General features: G+C 45.1%; 1 protein-coding gene across 1 annotated transcript in view; it reads right to left on the bottom strand.

The window, feature by feature from the left end:
• The window catches only part of LOC308581469 (uncharacterized protein), a 32674-nt gene that overhangs the window by 1175 nt on the left and 15198 nt on the right, over window positions 1-16301 (bottom strand). The window contains exons 8-15 of the mRNA XM_081183879.1: window positions 11210-12206; window positions 5407-5502; window positions 4128-4409; window positions 3464-4051; window positions 2506-2625; window positions 2250-2272; window positions 1061-1176; window positions 16-72 (exon numbers count right to left, since the gene is read on the bottom strand). Of these exons, the coding sequence (XP_081040005.1) occupies window positions 16-72; window positions 1061-1176; window positions 2250-2272; window positions 2506-2625; window positions 3464-4051; window positions 4128-4409; window positions 5407-5502; window positions 11210-12206 (2279 nt within the window). The remainder of the gene's footprint in view (window positions 1-15; window positions 73-1060; window positions 1177-2249; window positions 2273-2505; window positions 2626-3463; window positions 4052-4127; window positions 4410-5406; window positions 5503-11209; window positions 12207-16301) is intronic.

Genomic DNA, 16301 nt, shown 5'->3' with positions numbered 1-16301 from the left:
ACTATGAAAACTCACCTTTATCGTTCAGTGTTTTCACAGTCTCTCCTTTCTCCACGACAGATGTCACATTATCTAGAGAAAGAAAGGTAGTTTTTCCTCCCAGCAAAATGTCTCTTAAAGAAATAACTTAGCCCCCCACAATTCAGAAAGTAACTTGCCCGAGGCCACTGAGTGGCCTTCTTAGATGGCTACCTCATCCTGGGTTTCTCATGGTAGAAGTCAGTGCACTCAAACTTCGTTCCAGATTATAGTTACTAATGTGGATGCAGCTTGCTTTAAAGCAGCCTTCCTCAACCTGTGGGTCCCCAGATGTTGTTGAACTACAACTCCCATCAGCCCTAGCTAGCAAGGCCAGAGCTCAGGGATGATGGGAGTTGTAGTCTAACACCATCTGGGGACCCAGAGGTTGAGAACTGCTGTTTTAAGAGATGGAATGGAATTTAGCGGCTACGTGACTCTCGCATCCTGCTTCTGCAAAAGTCTGCCATCATTGAACCTTCCCTTTCTCTCTTTTGTTAGCTTCCCATTAAACACAACTTGCAGTCTTTTCCTATCATTTTCTGCCATCACTGCCTTCCAGGACTGAGATCACAACACCTCAGCAAGAATACAGAGCTCCCATTTTGCCATAACAACATCATGGTACAAATACTGTAGAGAAGAACCTCAATTTATAAAGTGGTTTGTCTTTGCTGTAAGCAACCCTTACCAAAACCAAGTTAAATGCTAAGCTGCAACAACTAGAGGGAATGAGGTCCAAAGGCTGAAAAAGTGGTTCAGCTTAGAGCCATGCAATGAATTCATGACTTTCGGTTCACAGTTAAATGCCCTTAGACAGCTCCTGGTGAAACCCCATCTTTCCTTGTGCCTCTACAAAATCCAGAGCCACATTCCCTCCCAAAGTTATGTGAGGACTTCTATCTGAACTGGATTTCAATGCACAGTGTCAATTGTTTAAAATGAAAAGCGGAAGACACTCATTAGAATTTAGGTTATTTTCAGATGGTAAAGAGCCAGGTGTTAGAAGTTCCGCATTCTCTTCAGCCTTTCTTTCCTGTACCTTGGAACCTATTTAGAGTTTCCTTCAGAAGCTTCCCTTTCTGTGAGAAGTTATCCAGCCTCTCTTCGAGCTTAGGAGAAGCTTCTTCGGATGGCTGGAAATGCCCTGCTGCACATCTGCATTTTGAAAGAGAAAACGCCTAGTGTAAACAGTCCCATCAACCATGACCTGCATTCCTCTTCAAAGGCCATAATGGTCTGGCCAAGCCTTCCCCAACTAGGCATCCTTCAAATGTTTTGGACTACAGCTTCCAGCATCCCTGACCATTGGTCATGATGGCCGGGGCTGAAGGGAGTTGGAATCCAATGTACAGGCTGGTCTTTTCTGGCCACGTGACACTTTTACTGGTTCAAGGAAACGAAGCAGACTTATTATTAAGTAATATATCTCACTAAATCAACTGCTACCAGTGTGAAATTTTGCAATTCCAGATCTCTCTTTTACCTTTGTCTTTGGTCTCAACATTTGCAAAGGACCGTTTCAAATATGCAATGAGGCAAATGCCTCAAGCAGCAGATTTTGGGTGCTGTGAATGGAGCAGAGCAGGAGACAAACCTCCTTCACATCAGAAAGTTCTTCTGCGTAAGCTCTGCCACAGCTGCCAACTGAATCTGTCAGGCTTGTGCTGGATAATTTTATGATGGGCTGTGCTCCATTTTAATATATGTGTGTGTCATTTGTATTTCCCACTTCAGGTACCAGCATGCCATGAGCTGGTCTGGGGACTGAAGGGGTGCAGTTTTATGTGACAAGCTACCGCGTGAAGCCGCCCCCGCTTCCCAAGCTTTGATCCTGCTCCGTCACTTATCATATAGGGAACCTGTGGCTGCCCAGATGCTGTTGAGCGGCAACTCCCATCATCCCACTGGCCACACAAGCAGAGGCAGAGAGAAGCTGGAATCCCACAGCCATGTGGAGGGCCACAGATTCCCTACCTGTGACAAATAGAGCTGCTTCCGGTTGCAAATGTTCCTAGGGTAGGCTGAGCGGCCGTTTTGAGTCCCTGGAAGCAGAGGAATCTAAATGCTGCCTTGAATACTGCTCTACTGCCCTGGTGCTTGTAAGGCTGGAGGAGCAACAGGCGCACCACTTTCCTTGGTCTGCAAGCTAGCAGCAATTCGAGGACTAGGAATGGCGTTTTTGAGGGTTTTTTTGGGGGGATGGGGAGACACAATAAATCGCCACGTACCTGCTCATTGTTTTTTTAATGTCCTAGAGAGAGAGAAAGAGAGAGAGAGAAAGGAGCTAAGTCCCACAATGCTTTGCACTAGGAGCGAGTCATAAGCTAAAAGGGGAGCCTGCCTCTGCACCCCCCATCTCAGGCTGCAGAGGACTTCCGAGAGTGCTATCAAAGGCAGGAAGGGTGGAAGCTTTGTTCTAGCCTCTGCTGCTTCACAAGGCAGGGGGTAAGTAGCCTGGCCCCCCAGTTGCCCTCAGGCTCTTACCTGGGATCCTAGAGGTGGAACATCTGGTGTTAGCTCCAAGACAGGAGAGGTGGGGGGTGCTCTGGTTACACACGGGAGCCTTCGCGGCACGGTGGTCTCCCTGGTGCTGCAACTGTTTCTCTGAGGAGAAGGGCTGCCCTAGTTTTTAGCAGCCTTCTCCTTCCCGAACTGTCCTCCCACCCCGTCCTGCCGGTGAACAGGCTGGCTTCTCGCCCCCTCCGGGGCCTGCCCACCGGCTGCCTTTCGCCTGGAGCCGCTGGCTCCTTCCCTCAGCCATGCCACCCACACGACCTCTAAGTGCGCTGCTGTCCCGACAGGCGCACCGCGTCGCCGCTGGAGAGGGGGTGCACCTGGGCAGAGGCAACGGCGCCCCGCTCCCAGGAGCACAGGCCCCGGCAGAGCCTCCGCAATCTCCCCAACCCGTGATCACTGCGTCGCACTCTTCACCATCACCTGTAGTGACTCTCTGCACGCCACAGGTTACCTAAAATCGTCTCCTTCTTGCTTGTGATCAGAGAGCTGGTTTCAAAGTAATTAAAGGAGAAAAAAAAGATTCTGTGCCAAGGGATCAAGTGCGCAGGAGCTGCTGCTCGTTTTTTTAAAAAAAACAAACCAGCCTCACATCCTTGGAATAGCTACAAATGACGTTCACCGCAGAGTGGACCACAGGAAGACCCTAAGGAGATCCCAGAAAATGCAGGCTTTTTTGCAGGCACACACACTCCACAAGCCCCATTTGTTTTCCTCCAAACGAGTCAGTAAATAAACCCCGCTCGCTGGCCGTCAAAACACAAGCGGCGTCCCTCCCCCGGTATCCCCGCGGCATGCAGTCATCAGCATTATTCCAGAGACTGAAAGCTCAGAGTGACCTTTGTTCCAGTCCCACAGCCACAGCAGTGCCCCGAGTCCCCAAAACACCCTTAAGAGAGAGAACCCATAGGAACAGGACTGTACGTACTAGAGGTCTGCATGGCAGCCATACCCGATGTGTCCCGACATGAACCTGAAGGAATGAGGTCATCCAGGCCAGCTTCTCAACAGCCTTCAGGTCAGGCTGAGGGACCTGGAAGTACATCTGCCAACAGCAGAGTGCTCTGGTGTCATAGCCTTCCGCAAGGGGAGGAGCTACAGCGTCCCAGCCGTCCTTTGCAAAAGCCAAAGGGCGCTCTAAAAGAAGGCGAGTCGAGATCAGAGGGACGCTCCCCCCCCCTTCGGAATGGCCGTTTTGCAGCTCTCCGTAAGCTGGAACCATGGAGCTCCTCCTTCCCCCTCCCACCTGGCTTTGGTTCCTAAGGAACAGCCTTGCCACCTGCGCAGGGGGGACAATCGCAGCACTCGGGCATGCGGGACAGCTGATGGGGGTCCACCTAGGAAAGAGACCCCGAATCCAGTATAACATATACTGCACATATGCCGCTGCCTCCAGGAGGCTTGTGCCTCGCCAGCATCCTGTACACAAAACAGTTTGCTGCCCGTTCCAGCAGGGAGAAGGTCTAAGCTCTGCCTGGCCCAAACTCCTGCGGTGGCAAGGAAGCGGCAACTCCCGCTTTCAGATACTTGCGGGCTCTCTAGAGCTCCAGTGCCGGGGGCCCCCAATGCTTGGGGCCCTTAACCCACTGCTAGTCTCCGCTCCAGGCCAGGGAAAGAGGTCTCTGTTGATTGCAAAATCTCACCTGCAAAAATTCGGCTGCCGGTTGCTTACATTTCACCTCCATCTCGGCGATCACGTCGCCGAGACGGGAAAGCTCTTCCGAGAGTTTGGTAACCATTTCGTCCTTCCGCTTCTCTATCTCTTTATCAAGCTCTTCTAGCTGGGCGAGGAGGTGCTGCTCCTCATCTTTGAGAAACTGGTGGAGGCGCTCAAATTCAGAGATGATCTCCTGTCTCTCTGCTTGGACGGTTTCCTGTAATGACCACAGGTAAAATGGGAGTTAAGAGAGCCCTTTGTGGGTGCACAATAAAAAGACCGTCATTACAGCCCTAAGAAGACAGCAACCAAACAAGACTGTATAACAAACCAGCACAAGGGACAGTGCAGACGCAGAAGATATGAGGCCAAAATAGACTGTGACAAGGAAGGCAACATAAAAATGACCAGGGAGTAGCTGGGGATGGGGGGGCGGGGGCAGGAGGCATTATCTAAAACCAGCAGGCGTCTGCAACACTTCCCTCCCTTCTCCCTACCACTACCCCATCATCCCCTGGAACGGCCTCCCTCTCCCTCCAGGTGGACCTGGAGGGGTTGAGAAGCATGTTCTGTTGTATAGCATCTGCAACCCAGCTTCTTCAGTCCCTGGACTTGGCAAAATAGCCAGCCTGGTTGGAGGATAAGGCTGCAAAAGGAGGCTGCAGCAGAAACAGGAAAATGCTCAGCACCCCGCCTGAGGACTGTTATCCAGGACAAACATCCCACTTGTCCACCGTATGGGACCCAACCATGGATAGCTTGCTCTGCAGGATGAAATCAAAATATTTATTTAGGACCATCAGCTAGCTATTACACAACAAGCCACTAAAAGAGACAAACATCAAGAACAAAATAGTGACTGCCTCTTCAGGCAAACACTCAGATATAAAAAGTTTTGGGGTTTTTTACAACAGAAACAACATATCTACATTTTTTTTAATGGGAAGCAAGGTATTGTGTTATTGCTGAGCTTGGCCACATTTTGTGATGTGGGTTTTCTAGAAAGGTTTGTGTTGGGGGGGGGAATCCTATGCAAATTAGGCCCATTTACACAGCGTAATTTGCTAATTACACAAGATAGTTAGCACTGCCTTTTATGAACCTGTAGAAAAAAATGGGATTTGGGAGCGGGGAGTAATATGGCCAAACAACAACAACCACCCCTCAAGACCCAATGCCTCTGTTCCTGATCACCAAGGGCAACAGGTACCTACCATGTAATCCTGAATTTTCCTCTCTCCAGTCAGCTTCTGGCTCCACAGCGTGTTCTTCTCCTGCTTCAGGATCTCTAGTTGTGCCAGAACCCTCTCCTGAGAAAACAGAAGTGGCTTGAGATGGGAGGGAGGGAATTAGAGGTATCAAGAGCACAGGAGTTTGTTTTAGTATAGTTCAGTTGGGCAAGAGGCTTTTTTGCCTTCAGGTAACTCTGTCAAGTGAAAGAGAAGGCAACCTGCACCCAGAAGCCTTTTGCCAATCTGAGGAACAAGAAGGTTGGGTTTCTTCAATAGCCCCATACGGTTGTGTGCGCTCCATAGCAAGAAAAAAGAAATCAAATCCACATGCTGAATGCATTGCATTGTTAACACTTCTGCTAGTCTTGGGAAGAGAAATACTGACGCCCTACTCCTTTCCTTACAGCTAGGAGTCCTGCCTGGCATCTCTGTGGCATCCCATACTTTATAAATGGCCATGTATTTTTATATTTATCTTTTCAACCACAAGGCTAAATACTTGGTTCTTTAAAATAACCTCAATATGTTGATTCTGCAGGTATTAAAACCTAGATGTGCATGTTGAGACCTAAATCAACATTAACAATATACTTGGGCTCTTAGAGGCCAACAAGTTCTCCTTAGCTGGCCCAGCTATCACTTAAAATTGGGTGGGGCAGTTTTTTCGGTATCTGGGACACAGAATTTTCTCTTAGAATTTGGCAGCCGGAGAGCAGGTGCACACGAAGATGAAGCTATTACTTATTGAATAATCTGTGGTGTTAAAATTCTTGAGTGTGAAGAAGCCGACAGCAAAAAAGAGTTATCAGAAGCTCACTAATGTGAATTCCCCAAAGCACAAACTAAGAAACTCAACACTGTGGCAAGAACACCACCTTTTCTCAACTCAATATGATAAATGGCACAAGAGGAAATATGAGAAGAGCTCTCAAAAAAAGATGGGGGGAAATCAGTAGAATTTATTTTCAAGCAAGAATGCATAAGAAGGAATAAAGTTAGAAATGTTTGTTTTTCTGAGTCCACTTCTTGTGGATGTTACTGTTCCAATTCATAAGTAATCCAAGCTTCTAGGTCTATAAACATGGAATATGACACAAAGAGGGGAAAGTTACTATTCAGAAACCTCCATCAGTTGACAGGCCATTGTCACTGCACTGGACCTTAAGAATAAGAAACAAGGAACAGGTAACTTTTTTTTTTTTTGCGTACGTAATTTTTATTGATTTGCAAAGATCACAGTACATTACAAACTTTATCAAAGCTCATATCTGTTCACTTAAAAAAAAGAAGTTGACTTCCTTCAGTCGTTCCACGAATCGTCCAAAATAACATTAAAACAATAAATCCGCATTTCCATATTTGTAAAGCCATAAATCATTCTCATCCATCCATTTTTATTTAGCCTTACCCTTTACCTCTTACAGAACTCCTTGGAAACCTACTAGTGTTGTCTGTTCATCAATTAAGCTTTCCAGATATTTCGTAAGACTTTCCCAATTTTCGACAAACCTCTGATCTTTTGTATATCTGATTTTACATGTCATCCTGTCCATCTCCACATAATCTAATAATTTGCTTCTCCATTCCTCCGTTGTTGGGATACCCTCCTGCTTCCAATTTTTTGCTATTAGGACCCTTGCTGCCGTTGTTGCGTATTGGAACAATTTATAGTCTTTCTTCTTAATTTCCTTTCCTACCAAACCTAGCAGGAACGCCTCTGGTCTTTTATTAAAGGTATATCTTAGCATTTTTTTCATTTCATCATATATACTTTCCCAGAACCCTGTAACCTTTGGGCATTCCCACCACATGTGGTAGAAGGTACCCTCCTTTGCCTTACATTTCCAGCATTTATTGCAGGATCCATACATTTTGGCTAACTTAACCGGGGTCAGGTACCAGCGATAAAACATTTTCATTAGGTTTTCCTTAAGTGACACACAGGCCGTAAATTTTAGGTGTTGTTTCCAGAGTTTTTCCCACTCTTCAAGATAGATATTGCGGCCAAGATCTCTAGCCCAATGGGTCATTACCACCTTAACCTCTTCATCAGCCAAGTTCCAATCCAATAAGTACTTGTACATTTTTGATAATATTTTTATGTTACTCCCCAGAATCTCAGTTTGGAACCTAGAGTTTTTGTCGGCATAGCCTTTATCTTTTACATCTTTCCTAAACATATCATTTATTTGGTGATAGTTTAGCCAATCGTATACTTGGGATTTCACCTGATCATAAGGCCTCATTTTCCATTTTCCTTCCTCCTTCATGAGCAGTTGTTCGTAAGTTGCCCAGTTGGTTCCCATATTGACCTTTTTGATGGCCATTACCTCTGATGGAGATAACCATTGGGGTGTTCTGGGTTCTAGCATCTCTTTATATCTTTCCCAAACCTCTAATAGAGGGCCCCTGAATATATGGTTCCCAAATCCTTTGTGGCCCTTCTTCCGCCCATGCCACAGGTAGGCGTGCCACCCATATCGGTTGTCGTGACCCTCTAAGTCTAGCACTTCCCCGTCTTCTAATTTTATCCATGTCTTTATCCAGCATAGACAAGATGCCTCGTAATATATCTTCAGGTCAGGAAGGGCGAAGCCTCCCCTTTCTTTCGTATCCGTCAAAATTTTGAACTTTACTCTCGGCTTCTTCCCTTGCCAGATGAATCTGGAAATATCTCTGTGCCAGGCTTTAAATGTCTTACTACCCTTAATGATCGGAATATTTTGGAAGAGGAACAGAACTCTTGGAAAAACCGACATTTTGATTGTGGCTATTCTACCCCAAAATGACAATCTTAGCCTACCCCACGTTTCTATGTCCTTCTTGACTCCTTTCCATACCGTTTCGTAATTGTTTTTAAATAGATCTATATTTTTTGGCGTTACCCATATCCCTAGGTATTTCACCTTCTTTGTTACCTCTATTCCTGTTTCTCTTTGTAGTTCCTCAATTTCAGCTGCCCGCATGTTTTTGGCTATTATTTTTGTTTTTCTTTTGTTTAATTTAAAGCCTGCTACCTCCCCAAATTGGTCAAATTCTCTGAGTACCTTTTTTGTTGAGTCTAGTGGTTCTTCCAGTGTTACGACCAAGTCATCCGCGAAAGCTTTGGTTTTATGCTCATGCTTGCCGACCCTAATGCCTTTAATTTCTTTATTGTCTTTGATAGTTTTTAATAGAACCTCTAATACCGTTATAAATAACAGTGGGGACAATGGGCATCCCTGTCTTGTTCCCTTAGTTACTATTATTTCTTCCGTCTCTACGTTGTTTATTATTAATCTTGCTTTTTGTTCCGTGTATATTGCTTTTATGCCGTTGGAAAATTCAGTGCCCACTTCCATATGTTCCAATTGTTTCAATAGGAATTCCCAATTTACGTTGTCAAACGCTTTTTCAGCGTCCACAAATAGCAGTAAACCTTGTTTGTCACACCTTTCTGTTAAATATTCTATAATGTTTATGATATTTCTTAAATTATCCTTCATTTGCCTACCCGGCAAGAAACCGGCTTGGTCTCTGTGGATACTGTTTAACAAAGTGGCTTTAAATCTTCTTGCCATGACTCCCGCGAAAATCTTGTAGTCTACGTTTAATAAGGAAATCGGCCTGTAATTTTTAATTTGTTCTAGTTCTGAATCTTGCTTTGGGATCAATGTGATCAGTGCCTCCTTCCACGTCTCCGGGATTTCTCTTTCCTTCAAAATATTATTCATTACTTCTTGTAGAGGATATACCAGAGCCGATTCCATCTCTTTGTAATATCTGCTAGTGAACCCATCTGGGCCCGGGGCTTTCCCATTTTTTAAATCTTTTATTGTTGCTTTTATTTCCTCTGCCTCGATCGGAGCATTTAATTTCTCTTTATCTGCCGTGGGGATCTTGTTTATATTCTTAGATGTTAAATATCTCTCTATTTCCCTCGTCTTATTCTTTTCTGTATTTCTAAAAAGTTCTCCGTAAAAATCCAAAAAGGCTTTCCTTATTTCTTTAGGTTTGTTTATCTCTTCTCCTTCCACCACTATCCTATTTATCGTATTCTGTTCCTTTCTTTTTTTCAATTGCCAAGCTAGTATTTTCCCCGTTTTATTAGCATGTTCGAAATTCCTCTGTCTCAGTCTTTTAATTTTCCATTCTATCTCTCTGTTTATCAGCATTGTATATTGAGATTGTAAAACTTTTATATTCTCTTTTATTTTCTTATTTTTTGGGTTTTTGATTAGTTTCTGCTCATTCTCTGCTAATTGTTGCATGATTTCTTTTTTCCCTTTTTCCCTTTTTTTATTCTTGATTGCAATCTGTTGGATGAAGAAGCCCCGCATCACCGCCTTTCCTGCATCCCATACCACCTTAGGCTTTATGTTATTACCCAAATTATCTTCAAAGTATTCTTTTAATCTATTTTGAGCCTTTTCTACTACCTCTTGGTCATCTAGCAGATAGTCCTTCAATTTCCATCTAAATAGTCTGCTTTCCTGCTCTTTTAATTCCATTTTTGTTGGGTTATGGTCTGAAATAGTCGAAAAAAATAGTCCGAAAAAAACCGATGTCAATGCATTTATCAATAGAGGATTAGAGACCATTCAGCCTGATTCTTTTGTATTCACGAAAGTGTCAAGTTACCTGTTCCTCCTGCCCTGCCAAGGAACAGGTAACTTGACACTTTCGTGAATACAAAAGAATCAGGCTGAATGGTCTCTAATCCTCTATTGATAAATGCATTGACATCGGTTTTTTTCGGAGGTTGCTAGGCACCTAGATTTGGAAACCTGTTTTCAACATAAAGGTAAGGATTCACAGTTCTTCCGGCTGATTTGATGTCCTGTAGAAACCAGAGATGCCAGAATAAGCTAGAAATCTGATGACTAAAGAGCCCTCCACATACCCTCTAACCCAATTATTTCTCCATCCTACAGACAAGCATTTTCTCAGAAGATCACAGCTTGGAATACTACATAGACTCACAACTACGCGATCATTATTGCAAGAAAAGACCCAAGCCAACAATACTTGAACATAATTTTCACTCAAGATACAAAAGTAACCAGAAAGTTGGAAGTTTAAAGGTCTATGTAAGCATAATTCTTTATCCAGAATAAACCTGTCTTATAAGAAGGAAAATTAATTTCCAAACATGGCTTAGTAAGAGATACTTCTGGCGTCAGGTATAAAACAGCCAGAGAACAATGAATACTATTATTTTACTGCTGTTGTTACTTCATTTTACAAAAATGCCCTCCTATTAAAAGATGAGGAAAGATGAAAAAAGAAAGTAGCGAGTACAGAATATAAATTGGCCATTTTTAAGCATCACTCAAGCGCTCTCTGAACCCATGAAGGATGCAGTCAATCATTAAAAACCTTATGTTTATTACAGCAACCAAAAAAACAGCGGTGTTAAATTATTGCAGCAAAATGTTTTCCTACAGCCAAAGAAGCATAGCTGTCAACCTTCGCTTTTTTTTGCGGGAAATTCCCTTATTCCAGAGCTGTTTCCCACTGCTTTCCCGTATTGTTAGATATCCCGTAGACTGTCCCCGGGACAGGTGAGGCTGCTGGTCCCTTATTTTAAAATCTGAAAGTTGACTGCTATGCAAAGAAGTCGGAGGTATAAACGTTTTGCTAGGAGAATTCAATAACCCCCTCCCGTGTGCTGTTTTGTTTGTGCTAACCTCGACACTGCCCTAATAACGGATTTTGGGGGGGAGCTGAATGGGCCACCAGCACTACCCTGCCACTGCTTGCTTTGCTTGCCACTGATTTCTTGTTTCCCCCTTCCCTCCCTTACCCTGTAGTCCCGGGCTGCCCTCTCGACGTGGAAGACGGCGTGCGCCCGGTGCTCCTGGGACCGATCGCAGTGCGCGCAGATGGGCGCCTGGTCCTCCTCGCAGAAGAACTGCAGCACGTCCCGGTGCTTCTCGCACAGCTTCCCTCCGGCGCCCTCTCCACATCCTCCTGCCGACAACCTTCTCGGCAGCGGGGGCGACGTCGACAAGTCTGCCGCCGGTGCTGCAGGAGCCGCTGGCGCGACGGGCGACGGCGGGGTGGGCGGCGTCAGCGACAGCAGCGGCGGAGGCGCTGCTGCCGGTGGTGGTGTCGGTGCGCATACCGGCGCCGGAGACACTGCGGGGGCCACTGTCATCGGCTGGTGCTGCTGGGGCAGCGGCGGCGGCGCTACCACCACGGGCGCCGCCGGCAGCGCGACCGCCCCTCCGGGCACGGAGTCGAGCCTCTGCCTCTTGGGCCTGTCCGCCACCAGGCTGGCCAGGAGCGGCGGCGGCTTGATGGGCCTCAGGTTCCTCTTGCGGGCGGTGGCTCCGCACTCCAGGCAGGAGATGTTGATCTTGGGCTCGCCGAGGCGCTGCCCGATGCAGGCCGTGCAGAAATTGTGGCCGCACGGCAGGCACACCGGGTCCGGGCAGTAGACGCGGCACAGCGAGCACCACGTCTCGCTGGGGCAGCGCGGGCCCGCCGGGATCTCGGCCGGGGTCGTGCCGGGCGGAGGCGAGTCCGGCGGCGACGGCGGAGACAGGACGGACGGCAGCGGAGGCAAGAGCGGCGGCGGCGGCGCCAGCGGGCCGCCCACCGCCAGGCCCGGGTGCTGAGCGCTTCTCAGGCGGCTGCGGAGGAGCCGCTGCTGGAGCTGCTGCTCCGCCGACATCCCGCCGCCGCTCATGACGCCAGCCCAGCCCAGCTCCAGCCTGCCTGCCTGCCCGCGAGGACGCCGACGACGCGCCCCCTCCCTTCCGGCGGACGCGCGACCCGATTGGCTGAGCAGACAGGCGCTGAGCGGAAGTGAGGGGGAAGCCGGGAGACGTTACGGCCGTAACCCTTCGCGCGCTGGGCTCCAGGCGGCAAAGCGGGAAAAGGCAACGGCCCGCTGTAGAAGCTGGCGCAGCGTGCGCGCCGACGTCATACGGGCCTCCAACTCCCATCAGCCCCAGGCCAGGATGGCGAATGCTCAGGGGTGATGGGAGTTGTAGTCTCCCCCCCCCATTTTTTTATTGGTTTTCATAGCATTATAAACAAACACATAAGACAAACAAACAAATCATAGCCTTATTGAAAATTACACTTATTAACATTGTTAAGTGGCTTCCTCGCTTCCCCTTGGTTGAATTTCATTGCATATCCTTTTAACCGTTTTCCAAATCAGTTCTTATAAAATTTAACTTAAACATTAACATCCTTAAATCTTCACATTATGAAATTAAACATATTAATTCATCCCTTAACATAAATAAAATACTAAACCAATTAAGTATCTGCAAGCTGTTTTCAATTAATTAAACTTAACATATTTAACTAGGTAATCATTAAATTTAATCCACTCTTCCTGATACTCAGGCAGGGGGGTTGTAGTCTTGGAGGGGCGCAGACAGCTGCTGTTATTTTTAAAATAGGGGGAATGTTAAGCAAGCAAACAAGCGCACAAACACTTTGAGTTTCCCTCCCTTCTAAAGAACAACAAAATCATATAACCTAATAAAAAACAAACCCAGAGGCAAAATAGAGACTGTTTTATGAGAATTAGGCTTCAGAAAATAGCGATTTCCCCTGGCAAATGAGGACAGTTGGACCACATGAGAATGGCACAGGAAGAGATCAGGATCAACTCTTAGTATGCACTATCAGCCTCCATTCTTAACTGAACTTTAGCCGGAGGCTTTAATGTTAAGTCAGCAAAACTGGCAGTAGAATTGGACTTAGACCTGGGAGACTCAAGGTCAACTCCTTGGCCAGCCACATACTCTCTGGATGCTCCATAGTAGTGCAACTGTTATTAAGCCATTTGCAGTTGCTCACGCTAGAGTCAAGGTCTACATTCTTAATTCATCCCATATTTTACCAGCAATTCTCAAAGATCAGTATATGGATAAAAGATTTAATGTCTTTTGTTTATTGCATTCAGCGGTCTCCAGACAATCCTTTCAAATTTGTGTAGTGCTGGTGCTTTGGTGAATAGGGTTTAGAATCCGTAGCATGACCCAGGACACAGAAATGGCCAGTCATATCCTTGGGTATCTTCCAAAGGACCCATTAATGATCATGGTTGGATTATTTTAGAGGTGTAATACTGGAGGAAGACCTGAAAATTGTAGTTCATTTAATAAAGACAGCTAGGAAACATTGAAAAAAATCCCAGATCATGTTCTATTGACATGGTTTTCTTAGGTATGGGAAGTGGCTTAAGCAGACAAACAATAAGGGTAAGAGAAGGCCAGCTGAAGGAGGACATTGTGAATAGAGCTTGTCTATCAAGTATAGGAATGATAAAAGTCAAGAACCGGTCAATCCACATGTACAGTCATACCTTGGGTTGAAGTAGCTTCAGGTTAAGCATTTTCGGGTTGTGCTCCGCGGCGACCCGGAAGTAACTGAGCACGTTACTTCCGGGTTTCGCCGCTCGTGCATACGCTCAAAATGACATCATGCGCAGAAGCGGCGAAACGCGACCCGTGCACACGCGCAGTTGCGTGTTATGTTCTACTCAGGATGCGAACGGGGCTCCAGAACAGAATAGCCGCTCTGAGCCCGGCCTTGGCTGGGGAGGGCGGGGTATAAATAAAAAATTATTATTATTATTATTATTATTATTATTATTATTATTATTATCCAGAGGTACCACTGTATTGTTAGGGAATATATAACAGAATGTAGCACCCTGCTTGTGGTTAACGCTTAGCTGGAATGAAATATTCAACGCAGCAATAGAGAAATTAAAATAATAATTTATTTGTCAGACAAATAAATGAGAGGCACAGTGGTATATGGTTACCAAGCTCTGGCCTGGCCTCCTGCCATTATGGCCAGCACTTATATTCCCTTAATCCAGCCCCCTTTGCTCCTCCTGTGGCTGCCTCTGTCCAATCAGCCTGGTTGGATTTCCTATTGGCTGATTGCTATAACCAATCCTAAAAGATACACCCATATCCTCCTGTCCTTATATGGAACACAAAGAGCTATATATTGTTACATCTATAAATGACAAATAAGTAGTAATATATCTTACATGTGTCTCAACAAGGAATCTTAATTACCAGCTCACCTCTTGCCCTCCTTGCCCTATTGCCTTCTAAAACAAATGGTTAATCTTAAATTTTTATTTTAAACATATGTCAAGGATCTTGAGTTTCACATCAACATTGAAAGATCTCCTTCATTTGAAGGTTTCTAAACAAATGCCTGACAGCTATATATCAGGACTGCTTGGATGGCGTCTCCTTGTCTGGCAGGGGGGCTAGGCTGGTGGCTGACTTAATTTCAGGATAAATACAACTCTTACAACTATATGAAATAAGAATCTAGCATTTCTTAAATCCTTTGCATAATTACATTTAAGACAATATATTTAATACATAACATAGGTAGCCTTTTAAAAGGAATAAGGCCTTTGTAAAGTAAAAAAAGGAACTTAGTAGAAACCAGCTTTCAAAAGAAGCCTCTTCAGTTTACACCCCCCCCTTCAGCCAGCTGCTTTTCCCAACATTTATTGCCCTCTAACTCTCTGTTTAAGAAAGAAACAGCTTTAAAAAAAGACTTCCCAAAAATGCTCTCTCTCTGCCAGCTAGATGCTTCTCCATTTGGTCTTGGCCTTTTAACCTTAGAAAGAAGATCTGGCTCATTTTACTGGGAGGCACATTGGTATTATTTTACTATTTACTCATTCCTAATTATGTTTATCTCTGCCTTTTTTATCTTCTGTAACATGTAGGGTCAGTGTCCTAACTCTCAGTCTGTAATTCCAGCTTTTACGACTTTGAGAATTGTTTTCTGCTATAAATCAAGGGGCCCCTTGTCTAGGAGGAAAACATTGCCAGTGTTCTCTAAACAGCTGTCTTCTTGCCTGGCATGAAACATTTGAAAATCTAAGCCCATTTAATTTAGGAACCTGATCAAACATTAATAAAATGCAGGCTTATGCCTGATGCCTCAAGAACACTTTGACAAACTTACATTACATTTTTAAAAAAACAATTATTCTTTATTTGAATTAACTGAAAGGGAAAAAAGATGAATAATTATGTATTTGTGCAATGTATTTATTCTCACTTTTAGATAATTTACTTCAACACCACTTAAAATGTGTTATTTACCTCTATCATGTCTCCTCTTACTCTCCCTTTTCTCTGAATTGAAAAGCCCCAAATGCTGAACCGTTTTTTCATAGGGGAGTGGCCCACATATGATAATCACACATTATGACCCATACACCAGAACAATTTCACAGCAGAGATCACTGCAGTAAACCTGTGGCCCTCGAGATGTTGCTGAACTACAACTGCCACAGCCTCAGCCACCATGGCCAATGATCAGGGATGTGGAGAGTTGCTGTCCAGCAACATTTGGAGGGACACACGGGTCCCCGTCCCCCCCGCCCCGCTCTGATCTAGTTGATAAGTAGATTGAGGAAAGGGGTAGTGTGGTTATTTAAAAGCTATTACACAGGGCTTTTTTCAGCTGGAATACACCTATTACACAAGAAACAAACAAAAAACACAAGAATCTTCTCTGTTCACAAAAGGAATTTTAATGCAATGACACGACAGTTTTCTGGATCAAAATATATGCAAATCTGTTGAACCTTAACAAAAAAGAAACACATCTTCCCAAAGTGCCAATGTGTCAGCGTGGGAGCCATTTATAAATCACTTAACAGTGCAATCCTATACATGATTACTAAGAAGCAAGTCTTATGCTCGAGAGGAGTTACTCCCAGGTAAGTGTGTAAGAAGTGGAGCCATAATCCAGCAAATCCCCCTTAATCCTGTTTTGTCGCAGTGAAAACAAAAGACCTAAAAACAACCTAAAAGCAAAGACTCCAGTTTATCTGATTTACGGATTGAAGCTGTGGCTGCTTTGGTAAACCTGAGCTAGGC

This window comes from Podarcis bocagei (genome assembly GCF_964188305.1).
Source record: "Podarcis bocagei genome assembly, chromosome: 2".
Taxonomy (NCBI): Eukaryota; Metazoa; Chordata; class Lepidosauria; order Squamata; family Lacertidae; genus Podarcis; species Podarcis bocagei.
Note: the sequence above shows the minus strand (reverse complement) of the source record. Positions and strands in the feature narration are given on the sequence as shown.